The sequence below is a fragment of the Dipodomys merriami genome, unplaced genomic scaffold (assembly GCF_024711535.1).
Source record: "Dipodomys merriami isolate MVZ:Mamm:240054 unplaced genomic scaffold, mDipMer1.0.p SCAF_4, whole genome shotgun sequence".
Lineage (NCBI taxonomy): Eukaryota > Metazoa > Chordata > Mammalia > Rodentia > Heteromyidae > Dipodomys > Dipodomys merriami.
In genome coordinates, this window is record NW_027205603.1 from 8,888,683 (window position 1) to 8,913,988 (window position 25,306).

Genomic DNA, 25,306 nt, shown 5'->3' on the forward strand with positions numbered 1-25,306 from the left:
TAATTATCAAAATTCTGTGCATTTTAAAGTTTGGGTATCAATCTTTTAAAAGAAATTTGGAGAAATTAGAAGCTAGAAATTTCAAGAGAAAAATCTCCAAATGTGAGTTTCAAACTACAATGCAGTTTCTAAAGAATATCTAATTATATATATTATACATAATTCACATATGTAAAATATATACATCTACTAATATAAATGGTGTATATATATATATATATATATATATATTATATATACACACACACACACACACCCTGGTGTTTATGTATATATACACCAATTATCAGCTACAATGTAGTTTTTAAATGATACCTAATTATATATAAATATATATCAATTATAATCAGAATATATATAAAGTGAGTGTATATATATTTGTTCTTTTTTTCTTGTCAGTTGTGGGGCTTGTACTCTGGGCCTGGGCACTGTCCCTCAGCTCTTCAGCTCAAGGCGATCGCTCTACCACTTAAGCCACAGCACCATTTCCGGCTTTTTCAGCTTATATGGTACTAAGGAATCAAACCCACGGCCTCATGCATGCAAGGCAAGCACTCTACCACTGAGCCACCTTCCTAGCCCCTATATGTTCTTTATACATATATGTATATACATATGTTTATATACACACTACACATTTTGTATAATAGAATTTTTAGAGTCACAGAAAAACTAAACAGAAAGCATGGAGATTTTCTATATATATTCCCCTAACACACACATACACAGAGCCTGCCCAAATATCAACATCCCAGCAGAAGTGGTACATTGGTACAAATGATAAGCCACAGCTACAGAAAGCACATCATTATCAGCCAAAGTCAACAATTCACATTTGAGTTCACTTTGGTTATTGATAATTCTATGGATTTTGACAAATATATAAGGACATGTATCTATTACAGTATATCATGTAGAACAGTTTCACCATAGTAAAAATATTCCAGGGACTATCTCTTCATTCCTTCTGTGTCCACTTCCCATGCCCTTTCCAACTCTTGACGATCACAGAGCCCTTACTCTCTCCATAGCCCTTTCTTTCATAGAATGTCATGTAGTTGGAATTGACCAGCATGTAGCTTCATCCATTTGTGCTTGTATCACTTATAATATGAAATTGTGGTAGTGCCGAGATTTTTCAGAGTATGAAAAGAAAATCATTTATACTTTTCAGAATTAAGCAAGCGATTTTAGCCTTAATAACTAAACTAACTCCATAGCTGACACTCAAGGATAAATCCACAATTTTAGAAAAACCTTCCTATTGGTTCACGTTCCTTACAGAGTTCATGCAGGTGATTGCAATCAAGTCAACATACAAGCTTAATATGTTTTTCAGAAGTTTACATTTTATTTGAATTCTATAGGAAACTTTGTTGCTGAAGCATGGATATCTTATGTAGTAAAATATAAACTTTCTATTCGGATTAAACAAGAGACTTAAAAGAAATACTGAACTAATGGAGAACTGCTTTCCAGCTAGATCGCCTACCTGTATTCCATTAAGGAGTACAAATCTATCTTCCTCCTTTACCAGAAATATGTCTGTGGGAAAAAAATTGAGAACAGTACAAAGAGGGCTTACTTTAAGACAAGATCTGCCTTGGTGCTTCGGAAATATTTTAAAACAGGTTCCCTGGGAAGCCAACTCTGAGACAGATTCCTGTGTCAAAGGTTTATTGGAAATTCTCCGAGGAAGAATCTTGGGGAGGAAGGAAGCAGAACGGAAGGAGGGAGAGAGTGCGTGAGCTGGGATGGTTATGTTGTAGAGAGAGCTCTGAGGTTGCACTGGCCTCCGTGCATATCCACATGGAAACAGGGGTCGAGCCATGGATTCTCCAATTCGTCTGTGAGTAGAGTTCCCCGTGGGAGGGTTTGCAAACTTGGAGGCAATTCCTGGGGGTAGACTTACTGTGAGTGATCTATCATTGGCAACTTTCCAGCAGACGGCGAAAGGTAGTCTTGGTATTAAAGGGATCATTTGTGCAGAGCAAGAGAAAAGCCACAAGAGACCGCATAAGCCTGCTAGCTTCCATAAACACAAAAGATAAAGTATTTCTCAATCCTTTCAGATAAAGATGTTTCTGGAATTCAATTCCATTGTTACTTCCAAATAAAGGATAGGAACTTATGTTTAAATCTATTATCAGGTATTAAATTCCCCATGTTTGGCTATGAAGAGACAGCTAATAAACTGTTCACTGATATAATAATTGCCTTAAATTTTAAAGTTATGATACATCTTACCAGTGTACCTGATTTTACTATTAAATCTAATATGAATCCAAACTTAAGGCATCCTTTCATCTGAAAATATCTGTTTCATATTCATGATTGTCTTTTTTTTAAATAGTTTTGACTGTTCAACGTTCAGTTTAGTTCAAAGATTGACATCTATTCCCATAGATCAAACCTGGACTGAAACACAACTTTGTGGGGCTGACATGCTGAGAAAGGTTTTACGTTTTCATTTTCACTTTTTTTTCCTTTAAAATTTTCTTCAAGCAAGTAGACAAAGGGTTTCTACTGAACTTGTCAATTCTTAGTCTAATGCAGCTGGCCAAGCAAGGTCAACTCTTCCATCATCCTCCACTCCTCCATCTCTTTCAACCTCTCTTTTTAAGAATATTGCTGTTGAGATTCACATAAGAAATTCTCTCTAATAATATCCCTATGCTTTGTACGGTTCACATTTACCAACTGGAAGTTAATTGACTTAAATTACCAACCTGTCTTACAGTCCTGCAAAAATACACGGATCCTACAATATTGCGATACAGACACAGAGGCATCCCAATGCTAACATGACATGACTTGCTCTCATTCCTAGGTCCTGGCACAATGCAGCCCTCACTCTGTGAAGCTGATCAGTTCACTTGCATCTATACACTACAGTGTACTCCAGGCTCAGGGAAGTGTGATGGGCTGGAAGATTGCATAGACGGGTCTGATGAAATGGATTGCTCTACCGGCCCTTCCTCTCAGCTCTGCGGTGACATGGAATTCCAGTGCTCAGCGAGCCAGTGTATCCCGTCTCTCCTGCTCTGTGATGGAGTAGCTGACTGTCACTTTAATGAAGATGAATCCATCTGCTGTGAGTAACTCTTGCTAATTCAGTGTGCCAGAGAAGAAATGATGTTTTGAAAAGATAGAGAGCTTGACAGATGAAACAACATTCTCTAGGGTCTTTCCATGATCGTATCATTGGTAATCGAGTTTTTGTTTTGTGTGTATTATGTTGCTAAACAAAGCATGAAGGTCTTACTCATCATTTCTGGAAGCACTCTTGTGGTTCTACTAATGTCTGTCAATCTGCTCTTATTTCATTTTCCATTTACATCTAGGTCATTCTAATGTGGGCTTCTCTTACATATTTGTTATCTTTTTAAAACACTTACAGAAATAGCTTGAAGAAATAAAAACCTGATTTCTTTCCACCTTAAAGGGTCAGGAAGATTATTTGAGTCAGGGGCTTTCAGCAGATATTGAATTAAATGAACGCATGTAGTGATAACTAGGTCTAGACAATTATCCAGGTAGATGACATAGCATTATAACTTCATATTCAGTCTTTAAAGATATAGACAGTGTAGCAAAGGAGTTTGAGTGTTGCCAATTTTATTTCTGCAAGACTCAAACCATTTGAGCAATACCATGAGAATTTGAACAGATACATGTAAAATCTAAGGCTCTGGGGCTGAGTACCTTCTGTTTTTAATAAAAACTAGCTGATATCAGTTAGAAACAAATATTTTAGTTAAAAGTAATGACACATTGTGATATGGTCCATGCCTGTTATCCAAGCTATGTGATAGATGGAAATGGAAGAATGGAAGTAAGACCAGGCAAAAGTTAAGAATATATCTCAAAAACAGATGACAGAGTGATACATGCCTGCAATTTCAAGCTACTCAAGGGGTAGAGATAGGGAAGATTTTGGTTCCAGGCTAACCCTCAGCAAAAACGTAACACCTTATCTGAAAAACAAAGTAAAGCAAAAACATCAGGGGTGTAGATCAAGTGGGTAGAATGCCTCCCTACCTAGCAATCATGAGACCCTGAGCTCAATCTCTAGTAGTCCCTAAAAAGACAAAATAATTGCATACATCTAAATGTGAGTTAATAATCACAGCAGAGTATAAAAATGACTAGCATGTTACTTGATTATTGGCCTGCTGCCTGTTTCTTCATTCTATTATATTATATCCTATGTTTGGTGAGGACTACAGAGATGGAGGTCCATAAAACATATGTTAATGAACATACTGTGTTGAAAAAAATTATCATTTGGGGATATAACTATGAAAGTGAAACAGGGAAAGAAAGATAACTAACTCAGGGTCCTAATTAATCAGGCCTAGAATTCTGACTCTTGGAAAAGAATTAGAGATGAGTGAAATAGAAGAAGAGCACCTTTGGATATTTAAAGGCTTTAGCCTTAAATCAGTAGCTCTGTTTCCTAGTTTAGACTTGGAGATTTGTTTTTTACCTCTCTCTTGTTTTTCTGCTTGTATATTCTCTCTGGGATAAAAGTAAATTGGCAGGATGTGTAATATTTTCTTAGAAGTAAGCAAATGAAGGTAAATCTAAAGGAAAAATCTGGCCAAATTACTTATTTCTGTTTCCATCACAACTCTAATGCAATTTGGCTGACAGAAATAATATTAGTTTCCACCATAGCCCTATAGTTTCATTATAGTCATGTGATATTTAGCTCCACTAAGAAAGTTATTCCCAGAAAAGCTAAGGGAAGTGTTGTGCTCTTATCAATTCAGACATTCATTAGGAAGTTAGAGTTTGACTAGTCATTCATATGAGCTCTTATTCCTAAGGGAAACTGGGTCCAATTTAGGACTAGGCTGAGGACAAAATGTTGCAGAACACTGCAAAAATCAAAGCATTCCATGATCATAATTTGCCAAATAATAATCATTTACTGCTAGGCTCTCCTGGCGATTTAGAAAGACATTTTCACAGACCTTCATTAAGAGTCTATCTGATGTCATATATTACATTGTGCCTTGATGATACAGGTAGATCGAGACCTGTTCCAATTTAGAGTCTAGATGGATCATATACCACCGAAGAAGGCCAGAAAGCAAGATTAGGGGGTACAGTAGGATGACTTCTACCACAGAAATATATTGACAGAGTAGTTGACATACTGTCTAACAATGGTGTGACTATGTCTGTACATTTCAACAAGAAAAGTGATTGCAAAGCCAGACTTGAATAGCCTAGCAATCACTAAACAAATAAAATGGAAATGCTTGTCTCAAGCAAGTACTGTTTTAGGTAAAGAGAATAAATCATTTTGTATTACCTTGAAGCAGGGTTTGTGGTAAGAAGTGTAGAAAGTTCTGGAAAGAAAATGAAGGACCCAATCTTACCAAATCCTCACTTATCAGAGTAGTGCTCCCAAAAGAGTGTTTAATTCGTATTTGGGTAGATAGAAGTAGTGAAGAGGAACTGCTTAGAAAATGCTGTCCCTCGTAATGAATAGATTGACCAACTGTGTGTGGTGAGCATTATGAGCACTTTATATCATCCTGTGATGAGAAAGAAAAGATGATCAAGGGTTACTTTCAAGTTTCTTATTCAGGCATCAGGACAGCTAATGTGTCATTGCTTGAACAGGGGAAATAGAAAAAGAAAGACTTCTTAAAGGAAGACTTCGGCAGCATTAATACATCCATGTGGAAATGTTCTCAGTGTGTTTAGGAGTAGATACCTGAGTTTAGGAGAGAGATGAAGCCAGATATTCCGACGCATATAGCACCAGTATACAATAATTGATACTATGGGTGTAGGTGAGATAAATTACAGAGAAAACGTATAATGTGGCAGATACAACCCACTAGAAAGTCTATTTTTTTTTGCAACAGTAAACGACCTTCAAATATCAATGGCTATTGATTTCCTTACCTAAAATTGTAAACATCTTTAAATCCTTGTTCCTACATTTAAACAAGTGCAAAGCACCTACTCTTTCATCTTTCCTGTCTACTCCAGTACCAATGTACCCAGTGGCCAGTCCACACTTGATTCCCTCCTTGTCATGTGACATTTACTCTTCCAGAATGCCAGCTTTTGAGCTTCATCCTCACATCCACGGAAAATTCATTCCCCAAGGCCAACAGGAATCACTACCTTCTTATTTCTCAGTATTCTGGATGTCCATCAACCAAGCCATTTTTCTAAGAAGCACCAAAGCCTTGTAATCATAACATCGCTACCCTATTAATATGTCTGTCCTTTGAAGTTTGGTCAAAATTTGATGATAGCTAGCAAATAAGAAATTGTAGGAGCAGTACTATGAAGCCATGACACAAGGTTGCAATGCCAGACAAGTATGTGATTACAGCACACTGAATGTCAGTGGTTTACATCATCAAATCTAGAAGATACACAGGTATCTGCCTTATGCCCCATTTGAAAGGGGAACATCCAGTGAAGTTTCAGGATTTGTTTTTAGCTCAACTGAATTTAATATACGGGACATGAACTGAGCAGCAGAAAACAGAGACATCTGCCTTGGAGTGAAACATATTACCTCTTCTGAAATCAATTCAACTCTTCAGTTCATATAATACATTTATTACACAGAAAATATGGTATAATCCTTTTATTATGCAGTGAAGGCTAGCATAAGACAACACTTTAAACTATATGTCTTAAATAAGAGAAATTTACTTTCTCACATTTCTGGAGTTCAGACCAAGATCAAGGCATTGACGTGGCTGCTGTCTCCCTAGGCCTTTCTCCTTGGCTTATAGATGGTGCCTTTTACCCTTTTTCCTCGCATGGCCTCCCCTCTGAGCATGCGCAGTCATGGTGTCTCTGTGTTTTCTTGTAAAGACATTAGTAGTATTGGATAAGAACCTTATTGGAATGGCTTCACTTAACTTCAGTTTTTTTCTTAAAGTCTATCTACAGATACATTTCCATTAGGTTTTAAGACTTCAACATCAGTTTGGGGTAGGAGCATAAAACATGTGCTTCAGAAATATTTCTATAAATATTTTTTCCTTTGTAGAAAATTTTAAGTTAATTGAAACATTCTTCAAAAAGAACTGTCTTCTAAAATGTAGGACTAGAAAAAAATAAAGGGCAAGAAGCTGCCTTATTTCATTTTATTATGAGAAATTCATTGAACAACAGTCATGCTTTCAAACACCATCATTCTTCTTTCTTTCCTTTTTTTTTTTTTTTACAGCCAATCAGAGTTGCCCAAATGGAGCTCTTGTGTGCCCATCCTCTAACAACTGCATCCTGGCTCACCAGCGCTGTGATGGCATCACTGACTGCGTAGATTTTCAACTTGATGAGTCCAGCTGCTCAGGTAACCCGGGTGGTTTTAAATAACTTCTGAAAAATGACCCAAAAACCCTTACCTATGGACAAGGAAACTATTACAACTTGACTTTCTAAACAATGGTAAATGTAAAATAGTTCGTTTTTTTCTTTTTGATGATTGGTTTGGGGGCAGAAAGAATATTAATATTATAAAAATGTTACTATTCATAGTAACATTAATTGCTATATTTCTTAAAAATTGACAAATACACAGAATAAGAGACACTGGTTTATTTCATGTCATGTTCACTAAATAAAGGAAAATGGCCTAGCACCTGTGTCTCTTCCCCCTCCCCGGATAATTCCAATCAGGAGGATGTGACTATAGTCTTTTATCTTTCAAGATGCAAAGAATGTTATAAAATAAGCAAGAAAAGCACATTATTATAATCATAGCAAAAAGTGCTTATCTCCTTATTATTGAATTTTGTGAAGGTCATAGAGATGAATAAGTGAATATACCTGGTCCCATAAAACATATAAAAGTAATAGTACACTTAAACAATGTTATTCAGTATTATTTCTCCATTAAGCATGCTTAAGCTTCAGATAAAAGGCCCCCCCCCCACACACACACAGAAAATCCTTCTACTCTCTTGAAAGATAGTACAGGAATTGTAAATAAAATAGCTCAATTCTTTGGAAGTATGAAGCCACATTACTTACATCTAGTGCCTAAATTTATTTGCATGAAAGTGAGATTTTTCTCCAGGATAGTTCGGTGTGTGCACAGGTCACCACATGTTTATAATTTATTGTCTGCATTCATATGATCTACCTTTAAAATCAGGTCAGTAAAACAGAAGACCTGCCACTCATACTGAGTGGTGGACAATCTGTTGGTAATTCTAGAGAGCACATTTTCCTTGTCCTGACATCCACTTCAGCCAGACACCCGTTATCACGGGCCACTTGCACAGTGCAGGTCATATGGACCCAGATATTGGGTTAGAGGACCAGAAAGAATGAGAGAAACATGCTGTTTGGAACTAAAATCCATATTATGTTATGCTTTCTCTACTTACATTTTATATGCTTCTTGGCTTTTCTATCAAATATGATGAAGCTAGTGCGTAATGCCTCAGTCTGATTAATGCTAAAGGTTTGTCAACGTGCGTTATACACTCTTCTGTCTTTCCAAATGTCATATTCCTTTAAGGTCAGCATTTCATAGAATTTGATGAGCCCAATCCATACAATGTCTGGTAATCCCCCAATGGTCACACAGCACAGATGGTGAACATCTGGCCTCACTAACTAGGAGTTCAAGACATTAACAAGAAGATGAAGCACACGCAGGTTAAATGTACTTCCATGAATCCTGGGTACCCCTAAACTACATTAGAAAGGTGTATTATTTTCAAATTTGCATTGCGTATGCAATAAAAAGTTATTGACCAGAATTTGCCTGACTACATTTAAACGGGAAGTTTTTTCCTAGTTATTTTCAGTGGTAGAGTTAGTGAAGTCTACACTAAAGCAATACTGTATTTATAATAATCACACAGAGGAAGAATTAGAAAAAGACTTTGAAATAGACAGTAGGATGGAACATAAGAATAGAATTATTTATGTGTAATGTATACTGATGACGATGACGACGATGACTACGATGATGATGATGATGATGATGATGATGATGATGATGATGATGATGATAAAAGCTTAATGAAGGTGTAGGGGAAATTAAAAAGGAAAATTTCTCAGATAGTTATTTTGAAGCTATTTCAAGTTTCTGCCACACATTGATCTCTCCTGCAGTCTCCAAAATAGAAAGTAATCTATAGGTTTAGACCACTTCTGTTTAAACACACACCCACATACACACACACACACACACACACACACACACACACACACACACACACAAACAGAGTCCAAGGGTCTGTGTTCAAAACTTTAATGTCATCTCCCCCCCCAAAAAAGATATTTTCTACCCACTAGAGACTTGATTTGTGGCACAAAGTCTTCTTGTGAACTCCTAGGATAACACATCTCTTTAAATTCTAACCAGGCCTTTGTGTCTTGAGACAGGCATATTTGTCTTGACCCTGCATCCAAACCACAGGATTCATAGGCATTCCTGAGCTCATAATATCTAGAAGTTCAAGAAATTCTAGAAATTCAGAGCTAAATGATTTATCAGTTTTAGATTTGTAGGCTGTGGATTCAGATGGCCAGAAATTAGTTCACATTTGTATGCTTCTTTGCTCCTATCTAAAGAAAGTTATGCTACCCACATGAAGACTCATTTTCTTTTTCCAAACAGTGAGGATGATTGTGATCTGTAACCCAACATTATAAAAAACTCAATGAGGTAACACATGGAAAATACATAGTACAGTTCCTGTCTTTGCAAGCCTTCACTAAATGATAGAGGCAATAGCGATTATGATGGTAGAGGGAAGGTCAAGAGGGAGAAGATGGAGGAGCAGAGCAATGGTAATGAAGTCTAGTTTCTCAGGCAATTCAAAGACCCCCCCCTCCAACCAGCATAGAGATGAATGAGAACAATTATTCCCTACCTTACACTTACAATCCACTAGTATAGAAATGTTACCAACAAATTTAATTTCATCCTCCCAGCAGTGCTATAAAGGAGTGATATGATGCATATGCTATATACAAAGAACCTGTATTTAAGGTCCCAAAGCCACATAGCTCATAAATGCCTGAGCATGGAATCACAGAGGGAAAATCAGGGGTCATGGGGTGATCCATCTTCCCAGCAAACTTCCATGGAACAGCATGTCTGTATATATATATATATATATATATATATATATATATATATATATATATATATATATATATATATATATATGTACATATACATATATATAAAGATTTTTTAAAGAAAATATAGTGCCTATTTGCATATTTAAGTTTGAAAGTCACTTTGGCTCTGGATGTTCCTGCTTGTCAAAAGTGATACACCAAAATGTGATTAAATGTGAAATCTACACAGAATGGCATTTCTGTGTAATAGGAATGATTTATAGTGATCTGTGTGCATGAGAAAAATAACCAACCAAAAAAGTAGAAGCCAGTGAGAATTTCTGTGCCTGAAGGACGTAGGACTTGTGCTGATTTCTGTATTTATCCCTCATGTATTATTTTATTGACTTATTTGGAAATGCTGAGTCTCTTCAGAACTGTCTCATCATATCCTTCCATTTCTCATTCATTTCATCTATTCAGTGCCCAAAATTGTTTTTGAGAAAATAAAAGATGAAAATACTTTGTACAGTGTCTCCATTGCATGCATAAAGAACTGAGAGTAAAGACAGGAAAATAAGACCTTCTCCAAAATAACCTATAAGCCTGTCTTCAAAAAGACCAGAATTCTGTTCTACTGTGTTCACACCCACACACTATGAGAATGTGCACACTGAGATTCCCATAGCACTGGGCAGATAGGAAACAAGCTGAGACTCTGCTGTGTATTTGTCCTTGTGGTCCTAGGGACAGACCCCAGAGCTTTTCTCATTCTCAGAAAGCTCTCTACCAGCAAGCTATACCATCTGCCTTTTACTCTGTGTAATGAAAGGAAATATTAACAACCCCAGAAGCAAATGTACAGAACTGCTGTGCTGTGTGGTTCTGGTGTCTGTATTAGCAGTCAACGACCGGATGTTCTGGAAAGAAAGAAAAAGACAGAAAGAGAAAGAAAGAAAGAAAGAAAGAAAGAAAGAAAGAAAGAAAGAAAGAAAGAAAGAAAGAAAGAAAGGAAGGAAGGAAGGAAGGAAGGAAGGAAGGAAGGAAGGAAGGAAGGAAGGAAAGAAGAAAGAAAGAAAGAGAGAGAAAGAGAAAAACCACCAAGGCTGTACCTTGAGGAAGAGAATACATTTGTATTTAAGAAAAAAATAACCATAAAACATTTATCTAACAATTCTTGGGAGCTGGGGGTTTAGCCCAGCGGAAGGGCTCCCGCAGGCATGCTCAAGGCCCTGGGTTCGGTCCTCAGCCCTGGAAAAGAAAAAGAAAAAAAAAACAATTCTTGTGTCTGTTCTCTATTGTCTTCATTGATTTTATAGTCAAACCAGTTAATTTCTTGTTTTTGAAGGAAATTCCTCTCTGTTCTCTTCAGTGGAGCATACTTCCATGGACTAAGATAGCTCTTTGCACTCATCTTCAGAACCCACTCTTGAGTTTAGTTAGTTAAGTAAGAACAGAGGGAGTTCAAGATGAAAAATATGCTCTTGAGAAAGAAAATTTTGGAAAAGTCTAGTGCCAAGTCCAAAATGATACTTGGCACTAGAAACTAGATATTAGTCTCATGGAATATTCAAAATGTATGTTCTTTCCCTCCCTGCATTCCTCTTTCCCAAGGCATCTTTGTCTAGTATTTTGCTCTGGAGCATTTTATCTCCATAAAAGTTTTAGTTTTCCACTTTGGGTGGATGTGTGTGCTGGTGGTATTGAAGTTTGAACTCGAGGCCTTTTGGTTGGCTTTCTACTCAAGGCTGCATTCTACTACTTGAGCCACAACTCCACTTCCTGCTATCTGCCAGTTCATTGGAAATAAGAGTCTCACAGACTTTTTCTGCTCAGGCTGGCTTCGGACTTCAATCCTCAGGTCTCAGCTTCTCCAGCAGCTAGAATTATAGGCACAGCCACTAACACCTGGACATTCTTTCTTTGTTACTTTTTTTTCCTTGATCATCCATCCTTTCTATATTTTTTTTTCTCTTTTCAATAAATTGAGTCTACTGTATAAAGACTGAATCTATGAGATAGCGTAGGAAGTAATAACATTTGAATGGAAAGAAAAGCTTCAAATTTATATTTCTAGCCAGTGTTTCATGTGGAATCAGACTTGCACATCATCTTTCCCTTTAAAAATTTCCCTCCCCACAAATATTCACCCCAGTAAAAGAAGCCACCAGCTAACCAGTGACCCAGCCAGACATCTGAGCATCAGTGTTTGACTTTTCCTAACAATCACCAACTGTTTCACCACAACCCTTGAATACCTATTAACCTCTTACTGCTCACCCTTATTCTCACATCACTCCACCAGGCCACCATTGTATCTTTAAGATTATTATGAAAGACTCTTAATTTGGCTCTATTTTATCTTGGCTTTTCTATTGCTTTTGTACAGCACAGTCAGAATCTCCTTTAAGTATGAGGCACACAAATGTCCTTAGTCACAAAGCCTCTCTAGCATCGCTAGTGTATGTGCTCTGGGCCTGAGTCTCTCTGACTTTCTCTCATACCTGCTGTATACTTCCCACAATCCAGCTAGAGTGGACTTCCTCCAGTTGCTCAAACATACCATGTTATCTTTGGGCCTCAGATCTTCATGCATAGTTTCACAGACACACAACCGTGCCTAAATATTTTCCTACTATTTCTCCCGCAGTGAGCCTTCCTTGATGGCCAAAATTCATCCAAGGCATTCTTCTTACTGATCCCATCTTTTTGTTACATCTGCTAAAGGGTTTACTTACTTTACTGTGTTTTGAACTCAGGGCCTTGTGCTTGCTGGGCATGTGTTCTACCATTTGCCCATGCCATTATTTTATGGATGAGATCTCACATTTTTTGCTAAGGGTCAATCCTCTTACCCATGTCTTTGGTGTAGCTAGGGTCACAGGTGTGAACCACTACTCCTGGCTTGTTGATGGAAGTGGGAGTCTCCCTATTTTTATTTTTTGCCCAGGCTGGCCTTGAACCAAAAATCCTCTCAATCTCCATCCCTGAGTATCTGCAATTACAGGTAAACATTATCATGCTCAGCCTGAGATTTCTTTCAGTATAATAGTATTATACTTAACACATTTTTGTATCCTCTCTGAGTTTAGAAGTTCAATGACATGTTTTTAAGCAATAATTTATTTAACACTTTCTATGCACTTAGTATTCTCAACAACCCTATAAGTACTATTTTTAACTCTACTTTACACAGAGAAAACTGACACACAGACAAGTTCATTGCTTTCCCCAAATATTTCACAACCAATAAGTTGAGCTGTGATTCCAACTTAGGCAGCCAGCTCTAGGGCCTGCAACCTTACTAACCATGTTAAACTACCTTCATTTTTTATTATTACACATTTCCATGCTTATCTCAGGAGCAGACATTTAATGGGTGCTTAGAATAAATTTGTTGTATTAAAAAGGAAACATAGTGGAGGCTTTCATCAAGTAATGAGACTCACAAGGGCTAAAGGAAAGAAGAGTCTTGCAAGAAAGAAGGTGTTATGAAGGTCAGGAGGAATGAAGTTAGAGCTCAAATAGACAGAAACCTCAGACAGACCTGTAGGAAGGACAGAAGGAAAGTATAAACATAGGTATCATGAACAGCTAAAGGCTCTTCCGTGACTGAAGCTATGTGAAAGTACACACTGCTTTTTAACCTAGAAGTACACCAATTTTGCAAAAAAAACATTTGTAATAAACAGGTGACAGTGTGGACAACCTTGAATTGTGCTGATATTGGCCCCAGGCACACAGGTAAGAAATATGCATGCCCATGAGTGATTTATCCAGAAGACAAGACCATGCATGCACAGTATTAATCTGCCACAATAAGGGGACTACAGTGTGAAACGAAAGGGAAATATTTCAGTAAGCAAAAACTGTTCAGTCTGATCACAGATATGTCCTGTAATACATAGGTAGGACTAACCCAGCAGAGAAACAATAGTCCCAGGGCGAACCACTGAGGCACACAAAGGACATGCGCCATCCACGACAACAAGGGACACAGCAAATCTGGGGCTTCGGGAAAGCACCTCAGGAGAATTCCTTTAGTAACTGGGACGCCATTGGCTTTCAGAGATTAGGTTTAATACGATAATTAGGAGGAGCAGATCCTCTGTTCTCCTCACAATATTCATATTTAACTCTGGTCTCTGGGATGTTTCTTTTTAGAGTGCCCAAGAAGTTATTGCAAAAATGGTGGGACATGTGTGGTGCAGAGCAACGGTCCTATGTGTTGGTAAGAAACAATTGTTATTGGTTTTTGTTGTTTTGGTTGTTTTTTTTTTAACGTTATTATGAAGGTGAGGTACAGGGGGGTCACAGTTACACAAGTCGAGTAAATGCGATGTTTCTTTTTTAGACAACGTCATGTTCTGTCCCAGTTTTTTCCTCCTGTCCCCACCAACAAATTGTATAGTTCATTTTCAACAGTGTCTAGTGAGTACCACTGCTGCATCTGTTCACCCTCTGTCTCCCCATGTATTTTTTTTAAACATTTATTACAGTTGACTTATTTTCTCGGTGCTGATGTCATAGAGCAGAAATCAGTAAGTGGTTATTAAGGTAAAAATAGTGGATAATGGCACTATTTACCTTTATGTACATAAGAAAGGAAATATGCGTTTCAAAAAATATCAAATATGTAATGGGATTATATATTTTCCAATATTTTCATGAAAAATATATCATTTTAATAATACTTATGATTAATAATACTTATTATTCCTTGCTTTTAATCAAATTTTCAAAAGAACTTTTCTGGTATGGATATCCCAGTATTTCAATGTATGTAATATTTCTTCACTTTCTTTTCATTCAAATTTAGTATTTCTTCTTTCAAACAACAAAGGATAAAATTTATGTGTAAAAACACCTTTTCTGCAGTGGATCTTTATGAGTAAAAATAAGGTACAGATAAGGACTCTATCTGCATACTCAAAGCAAGAATAAACAAAAACAAACTTTGTGCTTATTTTTCAGAATTACTAACATTGCATATCATAGATTGTTTCATTTTATTCTTTTATTCTCACTCATCAGGGTTTTGTACAAAAAGTTTCATATACTCCAAAAGAATCATGAATATTCCATTGTATTTCTGTTCACAACTTTGTTCTGTTCACAATGGATATATTACTTTGAAAATTAGAAAGTTGGTTTAAAAATGATATTTAAATCCTCCCAAAACACTTAAACATTTGAAAAACTATGGTTAATGCCAGTTTAAACCCTTATCTCCTTCTAAGTCAAAATTAATACTCTAGGAAAAATAATTTATTTCCAAAAACAAAAAGTAAATATCTCCATCAAGTAAAACAAGAATTTTATAAGATATACTTAGGGTAGTTAGAGGCATCTTTAACATTGGTGAGACTGAATAATCAGTCTCTCCAACCTTTTTGTCTCTCAAAGTTATTATGTTATTGATTTCACCTCTCAACAAAATTGTACTTCTCCTTGCATCAGTTTGCATGGAAATTAATTTATCATAAACTGTTATTCAATAAAAAGACAAGATGCATTACATTAATTGGTAAAATCTTTTTTTAAAAAACCTGTGAGAATGATGCCATAAGTAATATTTCTTGAATGTCCTCTTCAGTGGGTAATGTATACCAACTGTTTGCAACAAGGAGCTTTGCATTTTTGTCTTCTCTCACTCTGATAGGCTGGACAGCTCTTGAGCTTTAGATAGTCTCAGCTGAACAAACAAAGAGTTACACATTCTTGGCCACATCCTCAGGTGTTTAAATAAACATTAGCAATTGAAATCCAGGGGGTGAAAATTGTGTCTCTCAAATGAGAAAAATCCACTGTAGGGAAGAAGATTATGTGAAGAGTGAGAGGAGATGGGATTTAAGAAAGGAAACCAATGAAGCCAAATGTAGAGAAGAAAGAAATTTATCGCCAGCAAAGTCAGTAATGTTCTGAAGAATTATTTTGATGCTAAATAATACATTTGAAATAAGGAAATAGCTATAATGATTATCTTTATTTTTAAAAATGCTGGGAACTAGTGCTACTTGCAATAGCTGTATGAAAGAATTACCTTGGCATGTTTTCTATGTTTTAGTATGATGGCCTCTTCATCCAATTTTTATTTTCTTAAAATGGTCACTGGTAAAAGAGACATGTAGTGTGAGAAATTTTGTAAAAACATAAAATGGTCTATCAGACAGTAAATGGAACTTCCCAACATTGAAATCCCACTGAGTAGCAGTGCCGTTTATATGTTTAGCTGTGATTTTCTTTCTATAAACACATATCCACACATGCCATATGTATTTTACAGAAATGTGAATCATACCTTATATATTACTCTACACTTTGATTTTTATATTTATGAAATATCATGGCTATACAATGTTGTTGTGTGTGGACCTACCTCTCTTTCTGGATGAAGAATATTGGTACATTCTTTAACCTTCCTTGATTTTAGCTTCCTAATTTCTCTATTTTAGTAAAATGGAGAAAATTACACCACCACTTCATGAGGTAGCTGTTATGATTTCTATGTAAAATATTCTGAACAGTGCCTGTTGCACAGGAATGCTAGTAAACAGCACTACAACAGGATTTTGCTGTTGTGTAGCATGCAATAACCTACAAAGAGATACTTCACTCTTAAATATTCCCTTTAATATTCTTATATTTCCTTTGCCATTGTCCAATTCCTCATTTTAAGCATAAATTCACATAGATCAATATTCATAATACACATAAAAATGGTAGTTAAAACATAGAGATGACAAATTGAGAAACATATACAGATAGTTTTGTTTTTTATCTGCTTTTATTTATGAATATTTTTATTAATCTAATTTGCCATACTGAGGTTTGAACTCAAGACCTTGCACTTGCTAGACAGGAGTCCTGACACTTGAGCCATGCCTGTTGCTCTTTTAAAAAAATTACTTTATCGCTATTATAAAGATGATGTGCAGAGAGATTACAGTTCCTTTCATTCAGTGTGTTCTGTTCCCTCCCAGCTCCACCCTCCAGTTGTATAGTTCACTTTCATCAATATCCTGTGAGCTACCCTGATGCATTTTTCACCCTTCATCCCTAGAGTTCCCTGCCTTTCCCCACCCTCCAAAAGATACACATGCAGATATACCACACATAAAGTAAAGAACACACAGTCATCAAAAAAGTAATTTTATTAAGAAAAGACCTCTTGTTTCCGTATCTTGGAGTTTGCTTCAATATATATGTACACATGTATACATATATACATACTTTTATATAAGTATAAAGAGGCATGTAAGCATTGTTTCTTTGTGTTTCTCCTAAGACAATCCTCTTTTGGTCTCTGTGTGTGAATATCTAGCTCTTTTTGTTTTAATTATTTTTTAAATAGGATCTTGGTAAATTTTTTCCTGGACCACAATCCTTTTGTGTATGTTTCCCATATAGCTGAGATAATAAGGGTGTGAAACCACACTCAGATTATTATTGGTCAAGATGAGTTCTCACCAACTTTTTGTCTTAGCTGGACTTGACTGAGGCCTTGAACTAAGAGTCTGAGAGAAGCTCAGACTCTTGAGTAACTAGGACTACAACATGAATTACCATACCTTATAATAGCAATGTTTAATTTTAAACAAGATAAATACCTAGAAAAACACCTATAACAATAAAGCAGAACAAAAAGATTTTGCAAGTGAAAATTAAAATACACAACTATGACTTCACAAATATAAAAATACCAAAAGTATCATTCAAACACATTTTATGGGAGATATAATATAAAATGTTAATAAATACTTTATAAAGTTCCAACAGGAAAAAAATATTATGTGCCAAATAACACAGTCACAAAATATAAAAAGAAGAAATTCCTAAATATTCCATATGTAAATTAAAGCAAAAGCAAAAACTTTATATACACATGTTACACCTTTCATTACTTTGTTGATAACAAGGAAGGTACTGTATGTTATTCTCATATCCATGGTATACATTGACATATAATAATTTTACTAAAAAATGAAACCTAATAAATTTCTGGAAGGTTTTGCCCAGACTACTTATATGTCTATATCTAATTAAAAAAGAGATGATTAATGAAATGCTAACAAAAGAAAAAATAATCATTTTAAATAACATTACTAACAAAACTCTTACATTGAAAAAAGGCTCTTTAATGAAATGGCTAGTCCTTATTTTTATCTTTAAAAATCGGACAATATTTGAGAATTGATCACTCTTCTGGTTCAAAGTAAAGTTAATTAACAGTACTGAACATAGATCTGGCATTACAAGATGTATTAGAATAATGTGCTATTAGAATAATGTGCTGACTGAAGAATGAACAGAAGGAATGGACAAGTAGAAATGAAAATTTCTGGTATTTCAAGGAAAAGCATCATTACCTTAAAAGATATGTTTAAATGTTTTGAGGTACAAACTAATTATGTGGCCTAACGGTAAAAGAAATGATAATCACAAATAACTAGCAGGGAGTTCCTATGGGTGCATCAAGGGGGTATATTAAATAAGCTTATACTGTGTTCTTACAATAAAAAGAAAATGCTCAAAGAAAAGTTGTCACCCATTAAAAATATTCCATTTTGCTTCAATGACAGAAGAGGGTGCTCTTAAATTAAGAATATCACAAATCATCTCAAATTCCTAACCCTAGCCACAAAAATGAAAAATACAAATCCAATTTCCATTTATACAAAGCCACTTTTTTAAAAAGTTAAACTGTAAACACCTTCCTTCTCTTTTCTTCTGTTGTTCCAAAGCAAAAATACTGTAACTGCAACTGCAATTCCAAATGGAATTAAATATGGTTTGTCCTTTAATGAAAAGCACTTGAGAGTCTTGTTCATACATATATACCTTAATTATACATTGATCAATTCGAAGCTGAGATAGCCAAACAAATCCAATTGATTAAGAATCATGAAAGAAATTAATTGAATCAATTATAGTCATAGAACTTGGGAAGAAAGGACATAAACATTGAATTGTAACTCCTCAAGAGAACTTGGACTTAAAAACAACAATAATAAAGAAATCTTGAATAATAGCAAGAAAATAACCAAAGGAATGATAAACAAAAAGTTAAAAAAAAGGAGAAGAAGTGGTTAGAAGTGGAGTACCTACCAAGAAAAAGAAAACTGTGGACTAGACCAATATTAAAAGTATAACCCAAGAAAACCTTTCCAGAAATGAAACAAGAATTTACATAATGAGTCACTAAATATCCCAATTTACCAACTTCATTACCAACTAAACTCCCAAACTACCAACTCCAATACATATCCTAATAAGCTATTAGACTTTAAAATAAAGGGAAACAAAATCCTCATCACTTCCAGGCTGGAAAAAACAAATAATATACAAGCAAAAGAGATTATTAGACTTTTGAAAATAATGAAAGCTACTGTGATTGTCTACAGATGTAGACAATAATATATACCCATTTCTCCTTTATAAAAAAAGACATTAAGGAGCATGTTAAACGATGCCTTTGAATTATGACAAAGTATCTTTTCCTTATTCTTACACACTGTGACTTGCTTAACAGAGACTTACAGGAAGGGGCACAGTACAATTGAGAGCAAAGCAAGTATGACAACCATCTTCAGTGATTCTTTGTACTGAGGAGATAGTAGTCACCACTGCAAACTAACTTAAAAAAATCCCCAAATAAAACAAAGCGAAACAAACACATGTGAGCCTGAGAAACAAAGCTACCATGATATTATAACTGGAGACGCTTGAGAATTAATGACAAATGTTAATTCAAATAATAGACATAGTTCAGTATGGTTGGAGGATATAATAGTACAAGGAGTACAAGTACAAAGAATACTATTTGCAGGAGGAAATGGAAAAGAAAACTCCATTCACCATACCAACAACAAGATTTCTTTTAATTTTGGGGTAGATTGAATAAAAGTCAATGTTATAAAAGCCATCCTGAAAGACCTACACAACTGGAAAAACATTTAATTTTCCTCACCAATTGACTCAGTTTCATAAAGCTATTGTTTCTGCAGCAATCAGATTTTAATACAATTTCCACCAAAAAATGTTGCAAACTTTTTCTGTAGATAAACAACTTGACCTAAATTTATTAGGAAAAATACATATAAACACCAGCTACAAAAATGCTAGAAAAGAGCCAAGGTATGAGAATATGAGTAACAGTACTTATACAGAATAGCCTTTGTTTTTGGGACAATGCAGTACAGACACTTGGACAGAAAATAGATTTCACATGAGTAGAAAAGAGTAGAAATTCTAGAAATAAATATGAAAGTTTAGGAAACAATGAAACTAGCATTTCAAATTACCAGAGATTAATCTGTTCAGACACAAATAAGATTATTTCCATACCTCCCACTACACACTAATACCGACAGGAAACTTATAGATCCAAGTTCAAAGTTAAACCAGTCATGTACTCAGGAAAGAAAAAGTAGTAAATTTCCCCATGATCTGGATATAGGGGGAAAAAGGTTGTTTTCTGTAATGTCAATAATGATACCATTAACTAAAATGTTAACTGAATGTTACCTAAAATGTTAGCTAAGGTTAACTAAAAATGGATGGAAAAATACATATGTAAACCATAACAGCAGACCCAGGCAGCTTTTGAGAAAATACATACTTGCATCACATATTTTAGAAAAGGTTTAATTATCCCTAATACATGCAAGGAAAGCCAAACATCATAATGGAAAAAGATTCAGCTCACCAAATTTAAAATGATGCTGGTAGTAGAGTTCCCCAGAGAAACTGAACCAATAGAACAGATAGAGATGCAGATACAGAAGACATATAATATGGAATTAGCTTATAATAGTGGAAGACAGAAGTCCCACAGTATGCATAAGCAAACTGAAGAAGCAGCAGAATTGGTAGTATAATTCAATGTGCGTTTTAAAGCTGGGAGCTGATAAGAGAACTCCCAGTTTAAGGCTGAAATTCTAAGAACCAGGCTGTTGGTATAAATCTAGTTTCTGAATGCCAGAAAACCAAGAGATCTGATGCCCATGGGCAGAACAAGATGATTAATCCATCTTAAGAAATAAGAGTGAATTCCCTCTTCCTCCACCTATTGATTCTCTTCAGGACAAGATGGATTTGATGCTGCCTGCATCAGTCTACTGACATTAATCTCTGATGGAAACACCTTACAAACACATCCTTTTACTATCAATCTGGGCATCCATTAGCTCAGTTAATTTAACACTTAAAAATAATTATCAGCTGGGTGCATTGGTGCTTACTTGTCATCACAGTTACCTGGGAGGTAGATATAGAAAGATTATGGTCTGCAGTTGATCTGGACAAAGGCATGACACTCTGTCTGGAAAAAAAGAAAAGGAAAGAAAAACTAAAAGCAAAAGTACACAGTGCACAGGCCCTGAATATAACTCATAGCCCCAAAAGTAAAGTAACAATCATAATACTTAAACATGAAAAATGACTCAAATTCATTTTTTAGCTTATTAATAAACTTACTAATCTAGATGTAAACTGCCATAATTTTCACAGAAGTGGTTTTGGAAATTCTCCAACAAAACCAAATATTCATTTATATTTTGAACTAAGAACTTCATTTCTATATTTTGTTTCCCCATTGGTTCAACTCTAACATTGTTGACAACAGATCCAAATGATTACTTACTTGTGCATGTATTATAGTTTTAAAAATACTGGGAACAACACCAAAATCTACCTTTAAAAGTCATAAAATAAAACATACCACACACAATAAGAATGGTTAAAAGAATATTTCTTGCACAGGTGAGAGAAAAGTGTCCAAAAAGGAGAGGCATAGGTTTTATACCAACAGGAACTATTTGGTAGCTCTTCTTTCATCTGATTCAAATATTAAAATAATTACCTTAGGAGTTTTATATTGTCAATAATTACATTTCAGACGTGTAACTGTTTGGTATGTCTATAGCCTCAGGACAAATGACAGCATGTCTGGTTTGGCAATTAAAAATGACATTGTTGATATTTAGTAATTGTCCCAGAGACAAAGGTCTGAAGTGGAGATGTCTAGATTCCCAATTTATTCAGACTTATCTTTTAGTCCGGATCTTTGCTCTGAGGCTCTCAATCCTACTGTAAATGATAGCATTAGAGTTTCACTAGATGGATGGCTATCCAAGGATTGAGAACTGATTTGAACCAAGTGTTTTCAGACAAATGAGGGCTGAGCTACGTTTCCCTTCAAGGGCTTGTTGCTTGCGAACACACTGTGAAGTCTGTTCCCTATAAACTTTTGTGCTGTTTCTTTTCCCCATTTTTACACCATCTCACCTTCTTTACTTAAAAGACTACAAATTCATTTTTACAACCCAAATCATGTACAGTCGCTTCTCTAAAACTTTTCCAGAATCCATATATGCATAAATCATATTTTGTATGGAAGATAGAGTAGAGGACAAATGGAAGACTCTAAAAACAGGAAAACTTGAGGTTGGATATGACCTCTACTATTTACTAACTCTACGATACTGAAAACTCTTGCTTAACTTCTTTCTAAATAACAAAGAAAAGAAACTAACACTTGCTGTCATGATGGAGATATAAATTGAAAGAAATTCCTGTATTAGTGAAATGTAACATTTACAATTGTTTTATTACCTAGGAATATTTAAAGATACTATATCCCCATGGGAGGCACAGTGTTTATCTGACATTATCTTAATTATTTCCATAGTAACAAAACAGTTCTTTTCAAGGTACAGTACAAAACAAATCATCAAGATGTAAGATCATAGCCTCTGCTGCATAATTCTGAAGTACTAAAGGCTAAAAAATACATTCATAACAATCCTTAAGTATCACAAAGAAAAAAATTCTGAAGGTTGAAAAAGTCAATTTACAAAGGTCAGCATCTATATGCTTATGAAAACTTGAGAAGCCATGCAGTTTTTTTGGAAATAGACAATTTTATTGGAAAATATAAATTACCAAAATTGAACCAAAATAGGAATAAATATTGTCTACATTTTTTAGCCTAGTAGAAATTTAAGTCAAAGATACAACTCCTTCCACCAACAATTTAAATATATACTTTTTTCTTTTAAAGCTTGAAAACATTATATGTATGCTTAACAATGTATTATTGGATTAAAAATGCTCAGAAAGTGGATGCAAAGTGTTCTAATCATATAAACAATAACTACAATATATATACACATTTATACATATATATCAATTAATAGACCTTATCTTTTCACAATGTATGCATAAATACATCATGTTGTGTACAATAAATATGTATAATTTCAAGCCGGGTAGCTCACGCCTGTAATCCTAGCTACTCAGGAGGCTGAGATCTAAGGATCGCGGTTCCAAGCCAGCCCGAGCAGGAAAGTCTGTGAAACTCTTTATCTCAAATAAACCACCAGAAAAGTGGAAGTGGTGCTGTAGCTCAAGTGGTAGAGTGCTAGCTTTGAGCTGAAGAGCTGAGGGACAGTACCCAGGCCCAGAGTTCAAGGCCCACAACTAACCAAAAAAAAGAGTATAATTTCATATGTCAATTTAAAAATAAATGTTTTAAGTGATATAAATTTTCTTTTTTTGATATAAATTTTCTTTAAAAGCAGAATTAATTCAAAAACATTTTTAAGTCAGTCAACATTTGGTTTACTATAATAGCTCAAGAGATTTTTGTCAAAAGGACCACCAAAAAAGAAATAGGAGCTAAACATACTGAAAATAAAAAACCATAAATACTTTTACAGACATTAACAATGTACAAAATCCAAGTAAATTTGCTATAAGAGTAATAAAATGATTTTGTATGGTATATAGATGCAAGATAAATAAGCATGCTAGATTAATACCTTCTTCAACAATAGCAATAATAATTACACAGCGCAGTTGGAAAGGAGCTCTATTCTGAAACAGTCACAATTATTACAGTATATATCCCACACAAGGCTTGTTAACAGTAAAGATTTACCACCCACATAAAAAATACTAGAAAGTTTAAGAAAAAGAACTTCAAAATGAATACATTGTACTTCAATAAAAAGAACCTCAAATAATACCAAAAAATATATAGATCACTCTCTCTCCATATGCAGTTTATGCCAGTAACGACTAATCAGTAACAGTTTGTCACAGTATGCCCAGAGGGGGCAAGGCAGTGATTGGAATTGAGGTTTGGGGCACCAGGGAACCTGTAGCCTTCCGCCAGCTTCAGATGTCTGGGGTCTCTTTAACAAAGTATTTATTGAGTATGGTATAGGGAAGTTCAAAGGCTTCCCCAGGAAAATCGCTGAGGCCCTTGGTACATACAAAGGAAAAGGAGTTTTAATGTCAGTAACCTGACAAGCTACATCTTGGGCAGAGAGTAGCAGCTGGGCCGGGCAACAGCATAGATTTATAGGGCGGGGTTCATGTGGAACAACGTGAGAGGGTCACGCCTTGTGAAAGGGTTAACACTTGCAAGGGAGAAGGAAACAGCATTGGTGGTGGAGGGGGCGCCATTTGACATTGCAGCTACCTGTGTCACCTGATTTCAGGGAAAGACAGTTTTGTTTTTGCTGGAAGGTCTAAGGTGGCAGACCGGGTAAGAAATGGAGGAGGAAAGGCTAACAGAAGTACAAGTATGTGCAGACAGTAAGGCATCAACATCCTTGAAGTCTCCCATGTGATAGAATCGTAATCAGTATTTTTGAAGTCACAAGCCCCAACAAGTGATACCATCCTATATGCAAGTGATAAGTGGCTTCCTTATCTTAAGAAGTAGAGGTAAGCGAGAACAACTTAAAATTTGCATAGGCGTTTGTCTATCCCCAAGGACCCAGAAATTTGGGGTGGGATTCACACAATCAGGGTAAAATCCTGAGTCTCTGTAATGCCAGGAGCGATTGATCATTCTAGGGTGACTCCTGGCAAACTGAGAGTTAGAGAATGGTATTCCCATTCTCCAGATCCCTTTTCAGTACTCATGGCTTGGCATCCATAGATTCCCAAGATAGTTAACGAAACTGTTTCATTAAATCCAATTGTTGTATTATATCTGTACTGATTTTTAAGTAAACAAATCGATTTTAATAGTCACCTGGAGAAAGTAAAATAAAACTTAAAACCCAAATTAATCACTAATATTTGCTCTACTTGATAGTAAAACTAGCTGTGAGGTTGTTTAATAAATAGTGTTAAACTGAAACACGAAATTGTCAATGTCCACTCAGAGTTTCAATGTCAGGTACACACTTCAACTGAGCAAACTTACTCCTAGGAG

At 35.4% G+C, this 25,306-nt stretch overlaps 1 protein-coding gene across 1 annotated transcript in view; it reads left to right on the top strand.

Moving 5' to 3' along the window:
* The window catches only part of Malrd1 (MAM and LDL receptor class A domain containing 1), a 470,497-nt gene that overhangs the window by 374,623 nt on the left and 70,568 nt on the right, over positions 1 to 25,306 (top strand). Inside the window, exons 34-36 of the mRNA XM_069991735.1 lie at positions 2,831 to 3,094; positions 7,217 to 7,342; positions 14,239 to 14,305. Of these exons, the coding sequence (XP_069847836.1) occupies positions 2,831 to 3,094; positions 7,217 to 7,342; positions 14,239 to 14,305 (457 nt within the window). The remainder of the gene's footprint in view (positions 1 to 2,830; positions 3,095 to 7,216; positions 7,343 to 14,238; positions 14,306 to 25,306) is intronic.